Below are 21,523 nucleotides of genomic sequence, written 5' to 3'. Positions count from 1 at the left end.
CGTGTTTCCTCGCCTGCTGGGCGCCGCGATTTGCCCGGGGAACGCGTGGGCCCCGAATGGCAGCGTGGAGCGAGGAAGCGGACAGCCAGGGCTTCCCCGAGAGCCGTGGCCACACAGGGTATTCCTGTGTATTCAGGCTTGCAAAATGGTGGATCGAGCCTCTGCTGGCGGCAGAGGCTTGCAGAGCGCGGATCCAGCCTCCGCCGGCGGCGGAGGCTTGCAGAACGGCTGATCGGCTTATACTCGAGTCAACAACTTTTCCCAGTTTTTGGGGTGAAATTGGGGGTCTCGGCTTATACTCGAGTCGGCTTATACTCAAGTATATACGGTATATATATATATATATATATATATATATATATATATATATATATATATATATATGTATGTATGTATGTATGTATGTATGTATGTATGTATGTATGTATGCATTCCTAAATAGTTGTTTTTTCTGTATTTCTGTCAAGCATTTGCAACTAAAATTTCAATAAGTGAAATCCCGTGATGTCCCGTTGCCTGGAGGCGGTCCAGGTTTGGATGGGGAGAAACAGGCTTCGTCTCAATCCTGCCAAGACTGAGTGGCTGTGCATATTGGCATCTCGGGTTAACCAGACCATTCCACCTTTAACGATGGGGGGTGAGGTGTTACCCCCCGTTGATAGGGCTCACAACTTGGGCATTCTCCTTGACTCCTGGCTCAATTTTGAAGACCATATAGGAGCCGTGACCAGGGGGGGGTTGCCCAGGTTCACCTGGTGTGCCAGTTGCGACCCTACCTGGACCAAGATGCCCTACACACAGTCACTCATGCGCTCGTGACCTCCCGTTTAGACTACTGCAACGCTCTCTACATGGGGCTGCCCTTGAGGACCACTCGGAGGCTTCAGCTGGTGCAGAATGCGGCCGCACGAGTTGTGATGGGGGTTTCCCGATACTCCCATGTAACACCTCTACTCCACGAGCTGCATTGACTCCCGTTTGCCCTCTGGGTGAGATTCAAGGTGCTGGTGATGACCTATAAAGCCCTAAATGGTTTGGGTCCGGGATATCTGAGGGAACACCTGCTGCCAGCATCAAGTTCCCTTCGTCCAGTGCGCTCCCACAGGGAGGGTCTGCTAAGGGTGCCACCGGTAAAAGATTGCTGGCGGATAACACCCAGGGGGAGGGCCTTCTCAGTGGGTGCGCCTACCCTCTGGATCCAGCTGCCCATAGAGCTCAGGACTGCCCCCAACCTCCATTTATTCCGCCGGGACCTGAAGACCTGGCTCTTCGAGCTCTCTTGCCCAGGCTGAGAATTTTAATTTTAATTTTAATTTTAATTGGGGTTTTTACTTTTTTTCAGGGATTGATGTAATTTTTTAAATTGTTTTTAACTTTTGTATTTCTTGTTTTAAATACCCTGTAAACCGCCCTGAGTCCTTCAGGAAAGGGTGGTATATAAATCTAATAAAATAAAATAAATAAAATAAATATATTAAAAGAAATATCTTCTTCGCTTGCTAAAAGAAAGCATAACTTGTTCCATTTGTTTACATAAAGTGAATTACATATATTTCCTTATATAAGGACATGCATTTATATAGAGTTGACTGTCTTTATATGTGTATACAAAGAGAGTGAGCAAGGACTTCTTCTTATAGTTTCAGGTTTCATTACCAATAGTTTAATAAACTTGCGTTCTCATTACAGTGACATCATTTTAAGAAAAAAAGTCAAATCTTCATTCACAAATCTGCCAATGGATATTATGAATCTGGATAAGTGGAAGCTTAAAATCAGGGTAAATAAATATAAACTAATGGGATTTCCATCACAGTATTACTATGGCATCTTTTTTTTTAATTGTCTCCTGTATTTTTAGACAGAGAAGATCCTATTCTCAAAGAGGTTTATTCACAAGAAATGGAATGCATAAAAATCTAAATATTATTTTTCCCTGGTTATTAACTAATTCTTATGAAATCCTTTACAATCTATTCTAATTTATCCCTTTTATCTATCCAGCCTAAGATGGATAAAGAAAGAAAAGGAAACACTTAAAATGCCACAAAAATAAAGAATGGCAGGTCTTATATATAATTAGCCCACTTTTGTTGGCTAATTATATATAAGAGTTTGATTGATTGGCTTGTTGGTTGATTGATTGACTGAGTTGACTGAGTTATTTATCCTTGCTCAATAACAGAGTTCCCTGTGTTTTAAAAACAGCAGCTACAACTTTAAATATACTAGAGGCTGAATGGAATGTAGGATCCTGATGGTTACAGACATTATTGCTGATTTGCTCAAGTCCTTCACATACTTCAAATTATAATTCAGCATTGATGGATCAGACCAATATCACATTCATGGTTACAAATTGTTGTTCTTTCCCAGTTCAGCTTTAAAAGCTTTTAGAACACATAGAAATATTTAGAGATACTATTGATGGCATAATGATTACAGTATTGATCTCATGCTTAATACTAAGAAGAATGGTATCAAGCATAAATTTCTAGCTCACAGATTCTTCACAAATATGGAAGGATCTGCTATAATTGGCTCATTGTCAGCCACAAATAATTGATATAGCCATAATTCACAGTTGTATGTGTACCTCTGGTTGATATTCGAGAATAGCACCCTGTAATAACAACAATAATTATATTTATATAATATAATAGTTATAGATGTGTAATATCATAGGAAAGAAGGCTGGAGACAATTTAAACCTTATGTCTGGATAATTATTTTATGAAAGAAAGATGTTTTAAAGAGTTTTAAAATTAATCTAAAGCATACTCTATTGGGAAAATATCTGTTGTGATTATTATTGTTATTGGTTCAAGTAAATTACAAGCTACATACTTGTAAGTGTAGTCTCAGTGAAATAGTATGCTTCAGGATCAGGCCTTGCTTCTTTTCTCTGCAACAGAGACATATTCTGAAATGATGTCCTTGTACTTAAATTAATGTGTCATAACTGTCACTGGAAAAGTAATTTAAGAGCTAAGGTTCACCAACTGTTAGCAAGAAGGAATATTTTCTTTAAAGTAATATAGGTCCTTTTATAGATAGTTTTTAAAATGACTTCGAAGACAGTCCATGGTAAGTATGTCTCTAAAACGTTTCCACAAAATATTTTAGGGGGAAAAAGAAGGATATCTTTTGAAAATATGGTGACAATCCTGAGTCCCACCATTTTATTGAGAGAGCTCAATAATCTGGAGGAAGTATGAAGTAGATACCCTGCTATTGGAAATCTGTAGATTTTTTTTTTAAAAAAATGTATGTTTTTGTGAAGTTAAGAAAGTTGTAAGAATTCCAATTTGACACAAAGCCAAAAAATGAAGCAAATATTCATATACGGTAATCTGTAGTTTCTGGTTCAAGAAAAGCTTTATAAATCTTTTAACAGACTAAATGAAAATTGTCTGCACATCCTGGAATGGTTTCAATAAACATGGTACAGAAACTTCTTGCATGAGCAAGGGAAACACAAAATTGAGATTTCTGTATTAATAAGGAAATTCAGTTTTTGCATTAGGCTTGTCAACTTTGCTCACATCGATTTCCCTTTTAAGTATATAAGAATATAGAAACAAATAACAGGAGTATAAATTTAGTATAACATGCCATGACAACATGCTGCCATTTGATGCAATCATTAGACTACAGGAAAACGTTGTTTAGAGATGTGTCAAAATTCAAGGGCCAGTCCTATATTCTTTTTGTATTTGCATGTTTGTTTGTATAACAAATATATAAATGAAGATAAAATAATATAAGCAATTTATACAACTATCAGAATGGATTTGCCATATCCAATTACTAGTCATTTAGCTGTATAAAATTCTGTTAACTTGTAAATTTAATTTTATCATTCCCATGTAAGTTGTAGGCACGTTTTTTGATGATTTACATATCAAACGACTCCACACACATCATGGTAAAATATTGTAAATGGAATTGCCGTTGCCCACCTTTTTGCTTTATAAAAGGTCCTCTTTGTCATTAGGAAAATCAAACCAACATGAAATATCTCTCTGTACCTAGTTTTGTCCGTGGCATTCCTTAAATCTGATAAGATAAAAGAAGAACTATTTGGGAGATAACAGATTGAAGGTTATCAGAAACATGAAAAGTGAATGAATATTTATCTGAATATTGTATTAATTTCAAATTTCCATTATTACATATATTAGCAATATAATATTTAACAATATGTAAATATATTTATGTAGGTGCAATAGTTAGCTGTTTGAATAGTACATGGAGTCCTCATTTAGCGTTAGCAATTCATTAAACAAAGTGATTGCTAAGTGAAACCATAACTGTGTTAGCTTACTTCAGCTTTCCTTTGCTTTTGCAGACTTGTAAAGGTCTTATATACGAGGATTGGTTGTAAAGTTACTTTTTACTGTTCATTGTGTCTGCAAATAAATTGCTAAATGAGGTGGCTGCTAAACAGGGACTACTTGTTTAATTAATTAATGTAATACTGAAATCTTAAGACAACCCTATTACTCAAAGCTATATTATGTAACAAATAATGTACAAATATTAAATATATCAGTTCATAGACACATTTGCTTTTTTCAAACCTTCTTAACAAAATGACCACATGAATTTTGACACATGTCTGGTTCATGCATGGCAAGCCAAGATAGAAAAATATTGATTTATGAAGCATTCCTGTGAACGTACATCTATTAGGAAGTGCTGCCACTCTTGACCATGGTTAAGTCTACTGATGACTTACTGTTGGTTTCAAGACTTTCACAAAGTTCCGTTTTGACCTCGCCATTTGGTCTGTCATTTCCCTTTTGGATCAGCTTGCTTTGCATTGTGGCTGCAGTGACAACAGCCTTGAAACTCCTCTTCCTTTTTTGCACATTTTGTTCTGGATGAAAAATGATTATATAAACCTTGGGGATGTAGAGCATGCCCAAAGAGACAGAAGCACTTAAACTTAAGGACACTGTAAGAGTTGTTGTCTGGATGTACATCTAGAAAAAATTAAAAAAGAATAGGATAAGTTAAGCTTGTGGAAAAAATAGAAAATATTTTTCTAAATATACTAGATAGCTTTAAAATTGTTTGTATCTTAATAGAAACATAGGACTTTTAATCTGGGACAGGCAGGCAGTTGGTCCCCATCTTATAACCATAACTGGGACCACAACCTCTGTCACTAAGCAAAATGAACATTAAGTGATTCATGCTCTATTTTACAATCTTTTTGACACAGTCGTTAAGCAAATCATGCAGTCATTATGCAAATCCAGGTTTCCCCCATTTACTTTGCTTGTTGTAAGACCCTTGGGAAGGTTAGAAATGGAGATCACAAGACCTCAGGATCCTGAACCCATTGTGAATACATGGCAAGGGCCCAAATTTTGATCACATAATCAGAGGGTGCTGCAAAGTTTGTTTTAAGTGCAAGGACCAGTTGTAAGTTACTTTTTCCAAGAACATTATAACTTTAAATGGTTGTTAATCGAATAGTCGTATGTCAAGGGCTGCCTCTATAAGAATTGGTCAAGTGGGATAGTAGTTAATGTGACCTGTTAGAACCAGAAAGTCCCAGATTCAAATTTTTATAAAATACCTTGGCTGAATTACTTATTTTATTTTTTCTATATGTTATTATGAATATGCAAAGGTAAAGAGGACAAATGTCAGATACAAAGGCCATCTTAAACTTTTGGAAGAAACAGGTTTTTTACATACAATTATAAATTGTAAATATAAACAAATATATAATTTTCACTTTTATAATTAATGAACTTGTCTATACTTTATACTTCATGCTTTCTCTTGATATACAGTAATAAAGTTATAGTATTCCTTAAATATGCCAAAGTAGAAGGAAGCAGTGGTATTATTTCACAAATACCGATAGGGTGCTTTATTCCTTTTTGTGGTAAATTGTTCCTCACTAAAAAGTGCATGGGAGAATATTAATTTATCTAGGAACAATCAATGTAAAATAACTGCATTTTCATATTTGACTTGATTAACATGTCTGACAATATGGTTGGTTTGGTGTAATCTATTCGCTAAACTGAAATTGTCAGGGCAATCTGCCACTAATGCACAATTAGATGAAAGTAATGTTTTGGTACAGTGTGTTCAATATTTAGTTTGAAAAATGGCAGGATTTATTGTCTGAATTCTGGAACTAACAGAAAATTAATATTTCCCCGCTGGAATCAGGGCTATCATTTTCAAACAACATTTCTAATAGAGATATCATAGCAGACATTTTTAGAAACTATAAACATTACAAATTGGAAGTAAAAATAAGTTTCTGTGAGAAAACAATTTGGAATAAATCTTGTTTATAGCCAAGAAGTGAATTTCTCTTCACAACATATTGCCTTCACCTACTCTGAGAAATAGCAACTCTTTTGCTGACAGCACGTTTCTTTCTGTACCTGCAGAAGAAAATAATCATTAGTGCTGCCTTGATTTGAAATGTTGCATGTACTTACTTGTGGGTGGGTATTTTAAGACTGAGACAGCAGCATTCTTGAAGAGGAGTTATTCTATAGCCATAAATTCCATCCATCACCATGTTTTTCATCCTGACTACCATCTCATACCACCATTACTAGACTAAAGCTTTACATCACGGATCATTGACAAGTAAACATTAAGCCATTTAACTACAACCCAGTTTTGCAATGTTTTTTTTTCCCCAGCAAAACATGATAAAAAGCTTTCTGATAGCTAGGAATAACTTGAGAAGGTTTTCTTTTCAACTCTATATGCCCATTGTTGAATTGTTGAGAACCATTTTATGTCTTTATTGATAAAACTTCCTGATGTTCATTTTCTCTGCTGTTCTTATTGCATAACTCACATTTTCAGATTAACCCAACATGTTATCAAATATTTTCACTAATGATGCTTTCCAAATCAAGTCTTATGACACTAGTAATTCTCTATAAATTAGGTTGTAACCTAGCATAATTTGACAAATTGGGATTTATCTGGCTCTAATAGCAGCACATTATTAATGATCTCACTTGCAAATACATACCTTTGGATGTTCAAATTGAATAATAGGGTTAATTCAATATGGTTTTCCATATCCATTGGGGGGAAATGTTCATATCATCCAAGGTCATTTGGCTGTATCTGACTTAAATGTTCAAAATAATTTCTTGACTCAGTTTGAAAAATCAGTTCAACCAAGAAATTTAACTTATTTGCTTTTAAATATACTGCTACAGCCCAACTTTTTTGCATAAATTTAAAACTTATATTGGTTCAATTTTTTTTCTATTTCATTTTATTTATTTTTCTGTTTAACTGTTTTTAAATATATCCTAACATTTAAACCAAATAAATAAAAAGGCACTTGTTGGTGCAAGTCAGAGCTAATTTTGTTACTGGATATTATTATTGTATTACTCTGGATTTTCTGAATCTCTTTTTTTTTAGGCTGGAAGAGGATATTCTAGAGTTATTAGTGTCTATAAAACACTAATACCCTTCCCAATTTTCCAGATTACCAGGTAGCAACCCTAATGTTTTTTTTTTCCAATTTCCAAATCTAATTTTTTTAGTTGCTCCAGTGCTATTCATTTACCACAAATCATTTTAGAAGATTCTCCATAGTTGACAATTTTCTATTCAGATATCACCAATAAATTAAGGAATTTGCATTATTTCCCTCAGTTTGCATCATTTGCATAATACTAAGTGTGTGAAACATCAGATGCAATTTATGTAGTTGATGCAAAGGCTGTACTTAATGTAATACACATAGTAATGGGCACACCCTCCCTCAAATGGTTAATTGAACTGAGGGTTCATTGAGTTTTATATGCATGTTAGGAAAAAAATGGTCTCTGATATTATTTCTCAATCTAACACCAAGCAATTAATAATGATTTTTAATAGGGAGCATTAGTTCTGTTGTGTGAATATTAATGTTAGTACACATGTGCCCAATAACATGAATTAACTGTATTATCATTGAAGATTTAAAGCCAAAAATACTTTTGTATCCAATGGACACTGTCAGTTAATCTTGTCTGCTGTTGCATATACTGAATGCTAATTCAAAGTTGTCCATAGAGTAAATTAACTAGGACATTTGGCAGATGTGCTGCCATTCAAAATAAATTCAGATAGATTGGCAGCTCCTCAAATACTGCAGAGTGCATTAAAATGCACAGAAATTATCATATGGAAATTTTAACATTCACTGTCACTCTGACAAGGTTTAAATTCTTAGGTTTATAATGTGTAAGTGCACCTATTTGTGTGCCTTGCACAAACCTACATCTGAATTATAATAACCAAAATAATGCTAAAGTAGATCTACCTGTTTCCAAAATTTCAATAACATTTTATGTAGTGTAAGCTAGAAGATGGTTGGTTGGTTTTAATCACAATTACTCAAATGAAAGTCTGGAGTTTATAGAGCTACATTTTTGAAAACCTAGAAAATTTAAAAGAACAGGAATGAAGCTTTGATATTGATCATATTTGCTGGTTTGGAAATTAATGTATCTCTTTAATAGTGATGACATTTGAAGAATGAAAACTGCATACCCTGAGATGAAATCCTGGAATAAAGAACAGTGGCCCTGGACTGCACATTCTTTCAAATAGGTCACTCTTTGATTCTTCAGTTATTGACATGATAAAACTTTGGATTTAATGGGATGCATTTTATTATATTTGGTATAAAGTTGAAATTCAAATAGTTGATAGAGCAACACATTAAATGAAATGCAGCATTCCAATACAGTAGTTTTTGTTGAACATCTTCAAGGCATAATTAAGTAGATTTCTTGTGCAAAATGATGGAGGTTTAAGTAAATAACATCTGGTTAGCTCAAGGGCTGCAAAGTTGTACAAATGCAATCAATATGTTGCAGAAATAGGATTAGCGTAGTATACAATAAAATAGCTTAAATAAAAATTGCTTATTCCAGTCTTTTAGATTTTTTTAAATATTTTCCTTGAAGATCTTGCCCAATTGCCATTCATTTTTTTTAATATTGATAAACAAAATTATTCCACCAAACTCCAATGGATAAGTAGAGAGGGGAAAGCACAAAACTAAAAATAAGTAGTCCTGATGTTTATATATGCTTCTTATTCCTAAACGGATTTCTAAATTTGTAAAAATATTCACTGTTTTTGAAAATTGTCTTTTTGAAAGTATTCTGTTGGAGTGTTCATAAGAAAAAGTCCAAAAGCACCTTCAAAAGATTCTTTAAAAGTCAATCTCACAGAGTTCTTCTAACAAGACTTCCTTCTATTATGGCCAAATCTGTTTATTTGTCTGATTCTTCTGAGGCACATTTTTAAAAAATAACATTCTCACACATAATATTCCTTTTTATCTGAATAGAAATAGAATAAAATGTAGAGAATTATGGCAGTGAACAATGCTTTCTTCTGACCTTTGTGTAGCGTGAAAGGATTCTTGAAGTACAATCTTGTTTATAGCTTCATGGTACAATGGCACAATGTGTTGGCTCATATGAAAAGGGTAAGAGATATACTGGACAAGATTTTAAGGTCACTTTTCTATTTTGACAGCATTTCATGGCCACCACAGGAGATTATCTATTCATAGAGGAATTTATCAGAAGACAAACTGAGGGAGTTGCTCAGTTTCAGATTTCTCAGCTTCTACAAGTGAGCCAGTTTGGTGTAATGGTTAAGACACCAAGCTAAAAACCAGGCATCCATGAGTTTTATTTTTTTTTTTTAATCCCATTTATATCCTGCCCTTCTCCGAAGACTCAGGGTGGCTTACAATCTAAGAAGCACAAATCAATGTGCTTAGCAATAGCCTTCATTCTATGTACATGCCTGCTTATTAGGGCTTTCGGGGGGGGGGGCAAGCGGCATTATTACAAAGTCAGCTTAATTGCCCCCAACAATCTGGGTCCTCATTTTACCTACCTCGGAAGGATGGAAGGCTGAGTTCTAATCCTTCCTTTAGCATAGACTTATGACTTTGAGCTAGTCCCCCTCTCTCAATCATAGGAAGAACGGCTAACCAACTCCAAAAAATCTTTTCAAGAAAATATGTAGGAACTAGTCCAGATAGTTTTCAAGAATCAACACTGACTTGAAGGCACACACACAAAACAACCCTTCTACAATGTGGCATCACCACCCAACTTTTTCTCTCGATAGTTTCATACATACTAAAAGAAACTGAGCTGCAACCACCTATCATTTTTCCTTTTCTAGGAATGTCTATGGGATGTATTAGAGATGAATGCATTGTTTTGCAGTACACCAATTTTCCACTATTTATATGTTAGCTAAAAGAGAGAAATCGCCATAGTCCCTCTATCCCTATTTTTACCAAAATATACAACTATATTTGAATCTCTTCTATTCATTTATGAAAATATGTGTAAAATCCATTCCACACTTTTTTTATAAAGTTGGTCGATTTCAGTTTAAACATTTGCTAACAGATATGCATCTAATAAATACAAACAAAACACTGCTTATAGATTTCCACTCCTCAATAATTTTCCTGTTCAGAAAGAGATAACTTTAATCTGCCCTTGATTCTTTGACTTTCCTTATTATGCAATTTGTTATGACATTCTACAAATAGAACTTCTGTCACATTTAATCTATCAAAAATGTTTCATTTGCTAAGCCTTGCTTTAGTCCATGGGCAGGCAAATCCATTGATGAGTCAGGGGTGCCTCTTAAATCAGGCTGCAGCCAAATACCTTTAATTAAGAGTGTTACTTCCTTGCTTGCAAGGAGCCTCACTGAATGTCTTTGCTCTGCTCTCTGCTCTAATATCCAAGTCTGAGGGCTTGGAAACTGTATATCATAATTTCACTGTTCCAGCTGTTTCAATAGCACCAGTGTTTGATCAACCTTGGGTGATTCCTGACTTGTGTTTCCTGAGGTTGAAATTCCACTGGTTCACCTGAAACAGCTTCTTCAGAGTCAAATTCAGAATCCTGGGCTTGACAAATCTTGATGTTGGCTGGCCGCTTTACAATTAGGCTAGGGTTTTTTTTTTGTGCCAAATTTATGGTCTTCCTCTTCCAAAAAATTGACAGCAAGCCCAGAGTGATGACTTTATTTTTGGCTTGAAATGCAGCATCCATATTTGAAATAAAAGAGAAAAAAAGTAGCAACTCTTGTCTTAGTAATGGCAAGCAAATTGGCAATCCCATGTAAATTTAATGCAAGTTTGGTTGTTCAATATATTAGGCAGTTATGAAAGTGGTATGTTTATCTAAACATTATGATGAATTGTATTTTTCATACATTCCTGTTTTAGAGAAGAAAATTAAATGCTGCTCATGTGCAGATTTATACTTTTGACTCAATATATCTCTAAGGCTCCTATGTAATTGGGTGGGTATGCTGACATGATATTAAATACATTGCAGTGCAATTGCTGTTCTAATGGGGATGATATGTCATTATAAATAATTAACTGTTATTAGATTGAGTACTTGCAGTTATAAAGAAGCTTTGTAAAGAATTTTTTTAATCCCCAGAACAAATCTTGCCTTTAAAATTAGCCTCTTTCTCTCTAGCCCCAGCAGGCAGATTTTAATTCAGTTCTTTTCAGAAGAGTGAACTGATTTAGAAGAACAATCTGATTCAGAGGTTAAAAACTTCCAAATAAACACCAATTTATACTCTCTTATTCATATCTATTAAGACCATAAAAGCACATGAGTCCATGTGGGTAAACCAAAGTTTCCTGAACTGATTTGGGCCCATTCGGTTCAATTTCTTGTATCCATTTCACACTCGCAATTGGTCCAGTTTGATTTGAACTGCTGAAAGTGCCAGGGAAATTTAGCACATCCAAATATTGTGCCTATGTAACTTGCTACAGCAGTACACAAATATTTTACACTACAGAAAACTAGATTTCTACTGTGATTTTGCTTTAGTAATAAACACAGATTAAAACATAGTTCTCAATTATACATTCCATTTCAGACATTGGGTGGAACTCCTGTGAGGTTGTCTATCAAGGCAACAAAAATGTGGACTTCCGGTGGCGACGCGACGTCGAAAGACAGCCGTTTTCGGGCTGCCCGCTCCGCAGCTGTGTTTTTCCATCGTAAACAGCGCCGATCAGCTGTTTAGATGGATTTGAAGCCCCCTCCTCGGGAGAAGAGGAGGGGGTGAGGCCCCAGGTAGGGGTTGAGCTCTCCGGGGCTGCCTGAGCTGAGAGCTTGGGCGGCTGAAGGATGAGCCCCCCCGAAGCCTGGGTTGCTCCGAGCTGCGCAGCGCCTCTGCTCTGGGATTCTTGGAGCAGAGCCAGGCGTTAGCAACCACCCCTGCCAAAAGGAAATACTTTTGATTATCAAGATGCAGGCAGAGCGGTACAGGAGGTCAAGGTGAAGTGGACTCTTTATTTTTACTCTCTAGCTCAATGGATTTTATAGCTTTAAAGTGAAAGTGCGTAATAAGTGAAAGTGGGGGAAGATGGCGGCTAAAACTTCTAAAGCTCTTCGGAATGCGGGGTCTTCCCTGGTGCAAGAGACCTCACTGCAAGCTTTGCTTCCTCCTGCATCTCCCCCGGTATTGACGCTTAAGGATTTACAAGACGCTCTTGGAAAGCATGCACAACTGATGTCTGATATGATGGATGAAAAGTTGAAAAAGCTGGAGGAGAAATTGGAGGAGAAAATGGAGAAATTGGAGAAGAAGATGGAAGAGAAGCTGAGAGCAATGAGGGTGGACATCTTGTCTAAGGTTGAATCCGTAGCTGAATGTGTGCTACAGCTGGATATAAAAGTGGAGGATCTCAGTCAAAAGAACTCTATATTAGAAGCAAAGGTATTAGAAAATGAAAATATAAGGGATAAAATGGACGAAGAATTGAGCCTTGTTCAGTATAATCAGATGCAGTATGCTATTAGAATTAGGGGTTTAAAGGAGAATGGTAAAGAAGATTTAAAGCAGCTGATTTCTGAGACTCTGGAAGGGGTACTGGGCCAGTCAGCATCTGAAATTGAGGGAAATATGGACAAAGTTTTTCGTGTAAATTCATGGATTGCAAGACAGAGGAAGTTACCCAGAGATGTGGTGGTCTATTTTACAAAGAGAGTAATTAGAGATGAAGTCATTCAAGCTGCTTATGATACTAATTTGGTAGTGGCTGAGCAAGAAGTTTTGGTTTTAAAAGAGATCCCTCGGAAGATCCTAAGGAGAAGGAAAGATTTTGCATTTCTAGTACAGGAACTTAAGAAACGTGATATTAAGTTCAGATGGGAGATTCCAGTTGGGTTGGTGGTGACGCACAAAGGTAAAAGACATCGTTTGGTTACTGTGGCTCAGGCACGTGATTTTTATAGTAATGTGTTAAAAGCAACCCCCCTATCATTTTTGGAAGCTGCAAAAGGATACGGTGTGGGAAAGTTTCAAGATGTTGCAGATAGACAGACAGAGGACAATGGTGTTGGAGGGGATCAAGCTACAGTCTCATCGGTTGCTGCAGGAGGCCAGAAGATGACGCGAGCCGCCCTAAGAAGAGCGAGACGAGAGCAAGAGCAAGACCAGCAGAAAGTTATGGAATCTTCAAAGTGTGCTTACAGTGAAGATGTAGGAGGAGAGCAGTCTAAAGAAGTTTTGGGGGTCATGACAGAGGTGCTCCAAAAGTTTTGGGGCATTAAGACTGCTGATTAAATTTTTAGATTAGAATGTCAATGGAGTAAAATTATTATAGAGGAGAAAGAAAGTTTGTTTTTCTTTTTTTTAATATTTTACACAATTTAAGATTGATGTTATTTGCTTGCTAGAAAAGTATATTAGGGTTATGGACTTAAAGTATGTGTTGAACTAAGAGTGGGTATGTAAGCTCCTAATTAACAACAAGTTGTCTTAGAGATTGCCTAATTTTTTTTTTTATATATACTCTTTTTATCTGAACTTTTATTTGAACTTAAGGATGATTTGGAACTGTGAGACATTTGGCGTGATACATGCAAGAACTATTTTTGATTATAGTTTAGTTTGGTTGGAGATTATTAAGATTAACAGAGATAAGCGCTTTTGGTGCGTAACTGAGAATTTGTTTGGGAATTAGAGAAAGGTGGGAGAATGCAAATAGCAGGTTAAAGTTTTTTTTTCTTTCCTTGTTTTTTTTTTTTTTTGAAATTAATATGAATAAGGACTGGGATTAAGAAAATTTATTTTGAGTAAAGATCTTTTTCTGTTTTCCTCTTTTTCTTTTCTACTTAATTTGTAATATTAATATTGTTTGTACTCATTTTATATGAGCTAGAGAGAGATAGAATTTATAGTTTATTGTTGATAACATAGGGGTGTTTATGTTTGTTTTTTGATTTTATGCCCTGTATTTAGCTCTGGGAAGTCGGGGGGGGAGGAGGGAGTGGGGGAGAGGGATAGGGGTGGGGGAGGGGGGGATTAAAGTCAAAATGTATTGTAAAACTTTTTAAATAAAAAAAAAGGCAACAAAAATGTGGACTGAAGACCAGACTGACAGATAATACATGATTAGAATCCTTGGTTCCTTCTGAATTTTGTGTTTATTAGAACAAAGTTCCACAATCTTTCTGGGTTTGTGGACTGGCAGGGGGTGGTGGTGGAAGAATTGTTTCATGCAAGTGGCCAGCAAGCATGTGTGAGCAGTTCCATTTGTGTGAGTGGCCGGCATCCATATCCGCTGCTTGTGCAAATGGAACATGCATGCTGGAATTGGGTATGCCTAGTTTAATGAAGAGATTGACTAGGGGTGACATGATAGCAGCATTCCAATGTCTCAGCACTTGCCACAAAGAAGAGGGAGTCAAGCCACAGATGGAAACTAATCAAGGAGAGAAGCAACCTAGAACTAATAAATTTCCTGACAGTTAGAACAATTAATCACTGGAACAACTTGCCTCCAGAAGTTCTGAATGCTCCAACGCTGGAAGTTTTTTTTAAAAAAAGATTGGACAAACCTTTGTCTGAAATGGTATAGGGTTTCCTGGAACTGCATCTACATGGAGGGAAGTATGTAGTGGGGTGGGATGCCCCAGGGCTCTGTTCTGGGCCCAGTGCTCTTCAACATCTTCGTCAACAATTTGGACAAAGGAATAAATGGGGAACTCATCAAATTTGCAGACAACACCAAGCTGGCAGGAATAGCCAACACTCCAGAAGACAGGTTTAAGATACAGGAGGATCTGGACAGACTTGATCACTGGGCGCTATCTAACAAAATGAAATTCAGTGGTGAAAAAAGTAAGGTTCTACATTTAGGCAAGAAAAACCAAGTGTACAGGTATAGTTTAGGGGGTACCTTGCTCAAAAGTAGTAACTGTGAGAGGGATCTTGGAGTCCTAGTGGACAATCACTTAAATGCCGCATGGGGGGGGGAAGCCCTAATAAGCAGGCATATACATAGAATGAAGGCTATTGCTAAGCACATTGGTTTGTGCTTAAATTGTAAGCCGCCCTGAGTCTTCGGAGAAGGGCGGGATATAAATGGGATTACAAATAAATATGAGCCAGCAGTGTGCTGCAGCTGCCAAAAAAGCCAACACAGTGCTAGGCTGCATTAACAGAGGAATAGAATCAAGATCACATGAAGTATTAATACCACTTTACAATGCCTTGGTAAGGCCACACTTGGAATACTGCATCCACTTTTGGTCACCACGATGTAAAAAAGATGTTGAGACTCTAGAAAGAGTACAGAGAAGAACAACAAAGATGATTAGGGGACTGGAGACTAAAACATATAAGGAACGGCTACTGGAGTTGGGTATGTCTAGTTTAATGAAGAGAAGGACGAGGGGGGACATGATATCAGTGTTCCAATATCTCAGGGGCTGCTGCAAAGAAGAGGGAGTCAAGCTATTCTCCAAAGCACCCAAAGGCAGGACAAGAAGCAATGGATGGAAACTAATCAAGGAGAGAAGCAACCTAGAACTAAGGAGAAACTTCCTGACAGAACAATTAACCAGTGGAACAACCTGCCTCCAGAAGCTGTGAATGCTCCAACACTGGAAGTTTTTAAGAAGTGATTGGACAGCCATTTGTCCGAAAGGGTATAGGGTTTCCTCCCTGAGCAGGGGGTTGGATTAGATGACCTCCAAGGTCCCTTCCAACTTTATTATTATTATTATTATTATTATTATTATTATTATTATTATTATTATTATTATTATTATTATTATTATTATCTCTAAGGAAAGAAAAGTAATAATTAAAAACACTTTTGCCAGGATTTGAATCACAATACTTGTATATACAGTACAAGGAAAGAGTTGAGTCATTGTGCTATTACAGCATTCATGATGAAATGCAGTTTTAAAAACAGTTACAGAAGATAGTAAATATTGAGTCAATTCAAGAAGCATTTCCTCACTGTAGAGTGAACCCACAGCAAACTGCACAACACCATCCCAGTCCAGATACAAGGGCCTGAGGTGTTAAACCAGAAATGGCACTTTAGAAGTAGACTAGAAAAACATGCACTTTGCTTGTGAATGGACAAGTAATAGAGGGTGACATTATTGACTTCTGGCCTCCAGAAATGAGTTGGTCTCTGCTTTGTCATTGGAATAACTGGGAAGTACAAAAAGCCCTCAATTAAACAGTTATGAGATTTTGGATACATTTAATATAAGGTATGCATATCTTGCTGGCACATTGCTTGGGGGGGGGGCGAAAGCCCTAATAAGTAGGCATATACATAGAATGAAGGCTATTGCTAAGCACATTGATTTGTGCTTCTTAGATTGTAAGCCGTCCTGAGTCTTCGGAGAAGGGCGGGATATAAATGAGATTTAAAAAATGTTTATGTACTATATTTAAGGAATGGATCCCAATAAATAACCGTAATTTCAATTTCTATATTTGGCAAGTAGCAATTTAGAAATATAGCTGTAACTTCATAATTGCCCATGATTGGTGCTGAAGTAATTGTCTAGCTTTTTGTCAAATTCAAAAAGAGCATCAAAACGTTTCTGTTATGTAACTACATACACTTATCCAAACAATGATTAAAATGCATTACTTTCAGTTTTTCTGATTGAAAACAAAATAATGCACTATAATATTAAAAATTTTAAAACAGAGGAATCAGGGAGCAATGTATTTTTGAATTTTTTAAAAGACTTTTAGTTGCTCACTTATGACTTTCACTTCTCAGCTGCATAGCAATATTTACTTATTCAGGCAGTCCTTGTTTAGCAACCACAAAGATGTTAAGCAAAGCAGTGGTTCATAGAAACCACAACTGTACTTATGATCTTATTTCAGCTTTCCTTTGCTTCACGGACCTGCAAATGTCATAAATACAAGGATTGATGGTAAATTTACTTTTTCACCTGTATCCCTCAAGACATATCTGTTCACATATACAGTATGTAATGTCTTTGTTCAGTAGACTTTCATAAGTGTTATTCTTGTGGTTAATAATTTAAATTTAATATTGGTAACATGAAATCAGATACACTACAGAATGAGAAATTCGGACAGCATTAATTTACTAACATCATATCATATTCTAGTCTCCATTTCACAAAATGTTAAACATAATGCAAATGAGACAGTCACATTATGGAGTATAAAATGTGTTCAAGTTCTTATTGAGAAGTGGTAGCAAATGATAGTTTGGTACACTTAGTTACAAATGTTAAATCTGCTGGACCAGGTTTAACATATATTTTATTTATTTATGATTAATGAGAGAAAATAGAAATGAGGTAGTTTTAATAAGAATTTAGGGAAACTGTGCCTGGTAACAAAAGTGGCATGATATATTCTTCTATACTTGCAATTTATATTTCAATGATAATAATGTTCTGGGATATGGATAAAAGAAACTTCTGTAATCAATTTCCAAGTTTGTCTCATAATTGGGAATTGTCATTGGGAATTTACTATAATATGCTAACTTTTGTTTAAACTCAAGTCACTTTGCAGAGGATTGCAGTTATAAACATGTTTCAGTATATTGAATTGTGATTTGACTATTATTTAGAATACTTTTACACTGATAATTAAGCCATGTCACAATAATTGTAATGTAAAACATTAAGATAATAGTGGCTATGAAGCAACACTTGAAAAAGCTAACTTACAACAAGGTGTTTGGATTCTCTTCCTAAAAACTGAAAAGAACAGGGCAAAATTTAGCTCCAAAATGGAATGCATTTCATAGATCCGACACCCACCCAACCATGTCTGGTCTTTGAATGGGTCCCTGTGGCAGTGCATGGCATTGTCAGCACAATACTGATAATGATAATGCTGTGGAAATACTTAAAAGGGATATTGTTTTGCCTCCTTGCTTCAGAGTCACTTTGGGGCCATGGGCTAGATTGCAAGCAATGCCCCAGCTCCATTTCACAGTCCATCTCAATGGAGATCAGTTTAAGACAATGGATAAAAGAAAACAGGCTTGTTCAATTCACCTGCTATTGGCTGAAGCCATCCAAAAGGCAAACTAGAATGGTGTCAAAGTGAAACACAGTTCTGTTTTCTTTTTTCTTTCCCAGGTCATTTGTTGATTCACAGAGCAGCACTAAAGTTGTCAGGCTGGGCATTAGCATCAACTGACTGTTTTCAGTGCTCAGGTATAGTTTAATTGAAGCAGAGAAGGTCAAGCTTCAAGTGCACCCTATGAGCTCCGAGCCATTCCAAACTAATTTTTTCTCACCATATATGGGCTATGACAAACTAGAGGAAACACGTGATGGGCTTAGGTATCTTCAGGATGCTTTGGAAATTAAACATAGAATATTATTTAGAGCTCACTCTTTGGGAAAGACTCCAAAAAAACTATTTTCATATTCCCTAGGTGGGGATTGTTGCAGTGGAATAGATCTCAGAATGGCCTCTCATAGATGTTAAGAAACCATCAGGTTCATGGCAAAACAGGTGAGTCTGCAAATATTTCGGCCATTCAGTGCTTTAAAAATTAAGGCTTGCATCTGAAATGTTATCATGGAAAACGTAGACAAAAATTGGAGATTATTCAATATTAAAATTATAAACTCATTGCATAATGTACTGATCAAGAGCCTAGTTATGCAATTTTGTAGTAGTTAATGCCTCTGTATGTGGTTAAGGATACCTCTTAATAAGGAAAAACACAGTTATTTAGACAATATGCAAATATAATGTAGATAACTCAGTTCAGCTGTTAGTATAGCTAGTACATGCTATCTATTTGTGCAACAGGGTCCTTGCCACTTCCATTTTCTGAAACTCCATACCTAATACATGATATAATTTTCAATTTTTAAGAAAATATTTTCCTAGCCAGGATTTAATTCCAAATTCCAACATACTTTCATTTTTAAAAAGCAATATCGGTTCTTTGTTCTCATTTAGTCTATTACAAATGTTAGGAACTGTTCAAAGTTAAGTTGTATTGAGCAAATTAGAACTGAATGTCATTACTATATTAGTAGCTCTTAACTCCAAAGCTCTGGAGCATTTTCCCTAGCTATTTCATGGAAAGACATTATAGGCCAAAATTGTCTTCCAGTATATCTTTTGTTCCTTGCATTATTGATTTATGATATTTTAGTTCCTTTAATGTACAATAAAGTGAAAGAAGAAGAAAATAAGTTAAAACATGTAAATATAAATATAAAGGGGAAAAATAAAACAGGTGTATAAAAACAGTTCATTATCAACATATACTGTAGAAAATAGTGTTAAAATACAACATTAAACCTTCATATGCATATGAAGAATATTTCCATTACATAGATAGAAGACAAATACATGAACATGTATAATTAATCTAACATTTTTAGTCTTTTCATCATGATGGAACAAATTCATTTCCTATAGTCCATGCTCAATAAATTTAAAATTATTTATATATTGTTGAATTCCAACATGTTGGTATATAATTCAGCATCACATCAATATCTTTAAAATCCATTTCCATTCAAGAAACTGTAGTAATGAATATTTGTATATTAAACCAAAATGGAACACAACCACATTCTGTCAATGCTGTAACAATGGATGTTTCTGCTCTGACAACTGATGGAAATTGCAGCCATTTTTACTCTGCTTTCAGCATGCTTTTTCTTCTGTTTAGGGATCAGGTGTTGAAGGGGGATGGGATGAATGCTTGAGCTCAGCTAGCCATAATAATAATGCAGCTCTGTGGGAACTCAAGGACACAAACCGATAACATTTTGGCAGGCTGAGGAGCTGAGGAGAGAACCTATGCTCCAGGCTAATTGGAGAATGTGAATTATGACTGCTTCCAGGCGGTGGGACTTGCAACTTGTTACTTTGTATCTGGGGGAAGGGAATCTAGTTTTGGGTTCAACTATGTAGTGCCAATACTTTGTTTCCTGAATAAAATGTTCTTTAAGGAAGAATTCTTGCCTTGAAGTTCTTTAATGGCTTTAATGGTTCTATCAGAACCATGAGACATATAGTTACAAGGTCAGATTGTATGTTTCAATTAATCCCTAATGAACAAAAGCCAATGCAACCGCTACATGTATACACTTCAAAACAGCATTTTCCTTTCAGAATCATGGACTTTTCCTTCTAACATCAAGAACATCTCATAAGCATGAAAACCATTGCATCAAAGAGTAGGTCTCCTATACACTCCAATAGAGACATGTAGCCTTGTGGATGTACATAGCTTGCCTAAACTAAGTTATGACAAATGACTCACTCCTAAATCTGCTACCTTGAGAACACTGATTCATTCTGAACAGAATATCTAATACAAATGAGGTCAAATATTAATTGGGACAGATCAATGTTTGCTATAGCAGAGCTATATTTATAAGAAACTTTTGATTACTCAGGACTATGTACACAAAATAGGTATCGTCCCCCCAAACATAACACCAACAAGAAGACTGTTGATGGGTAGACGTGAATCACCTCTCCCCTTCTCTTAACCAGCTCTCTGTGACTTTATATTTTTGTATTTAAACACAAACCTTGTAATAAATGATCAGCTGGAGAATCTCTTGGATTAAATGATTTTCCACATAAAGTTCAACCAGGGTGTCAATACCTAGTTTTGGAATTGAAACTGCTCAGTCAGTCTGCTAGATAAATTTTTCAAAGCCCAAGTATTGCTTTGTAACTTCTTTGCTATTAACCTTGGAAAGTCCCAATTCTAAGAATTTGCTTGGGTCTCTATTGTTCCCAATAGCTGCAAGCAAAATGTTATGATTTCATACCTTGTTTATAAAGAGGTGATTAGGTTAGATGAACTTTGACAGTTGAAAAGGCATCTGGGAATGAATGAATGAATGAATGAATGAATGAATGAATGAATGAATGAATGAATGAATGAATGAATGAATGAATGGTTAGTAAATGTACAGGAGATAGCAAACAATATTATCAGGTGCTCAAAACCCTTGTGAAAAGGCTGGAATGTCTGGAACTATTTAACTTAGAAAAATTGCAACGGAGTGGGTATATGATCTTCTATATAAAACTAGACCTGACATGGAGAAAATGGTAGAAAAACTCTTATGCAAGATACCAAGGCCAAGAATTATGCAGGTAAAGTGACTGGAAAGAGATTTAGGAGAGGAAAAGT

At 35.9% G+C, this 21,523-nt stretch overlaps 1 protein-coding gene across 1 annotated transcript in view; it reads right to left on the bottom strand.

The window, feature by feature from the left end:
- The window catches only part of GRM8 (glutamate metabotropic receptor 8), a gene marked incomplete at both ends in the record, with an annotated part of 557,094 nt that overhangs the window by 8,642 nt on the left and 526,929 nt on the right, over positions 1 to 21,523 (bottom strand). The window contains one exon of the mRNA XM_081331179.1: positions 4,742 to 4,988. Coding sequence (XP_081187305.1) covers positions 4,742 to 4,988 — 247 coding nt within the window. The remainder of the gene's footprint in view (positions 1 to 4,741; positions 4,989 to 21,523) is intronic.

This window comes from Vipera berus (assembly GCF_964194415.1).
Source record: "Vipera berus genome assembly, chromosome: 6".
Taxonomy (NCBI): Eukaryota; Metazoa; Chordata; class Lepidosauria; order Squamata; family Viperidae; genus Vipera; species Vipera berus.
The sequence above is the reverse complement of the archived record's forward strand: the minus strand, read 5'-3'. Positions and strand labels throughout refer to the sequence as shown.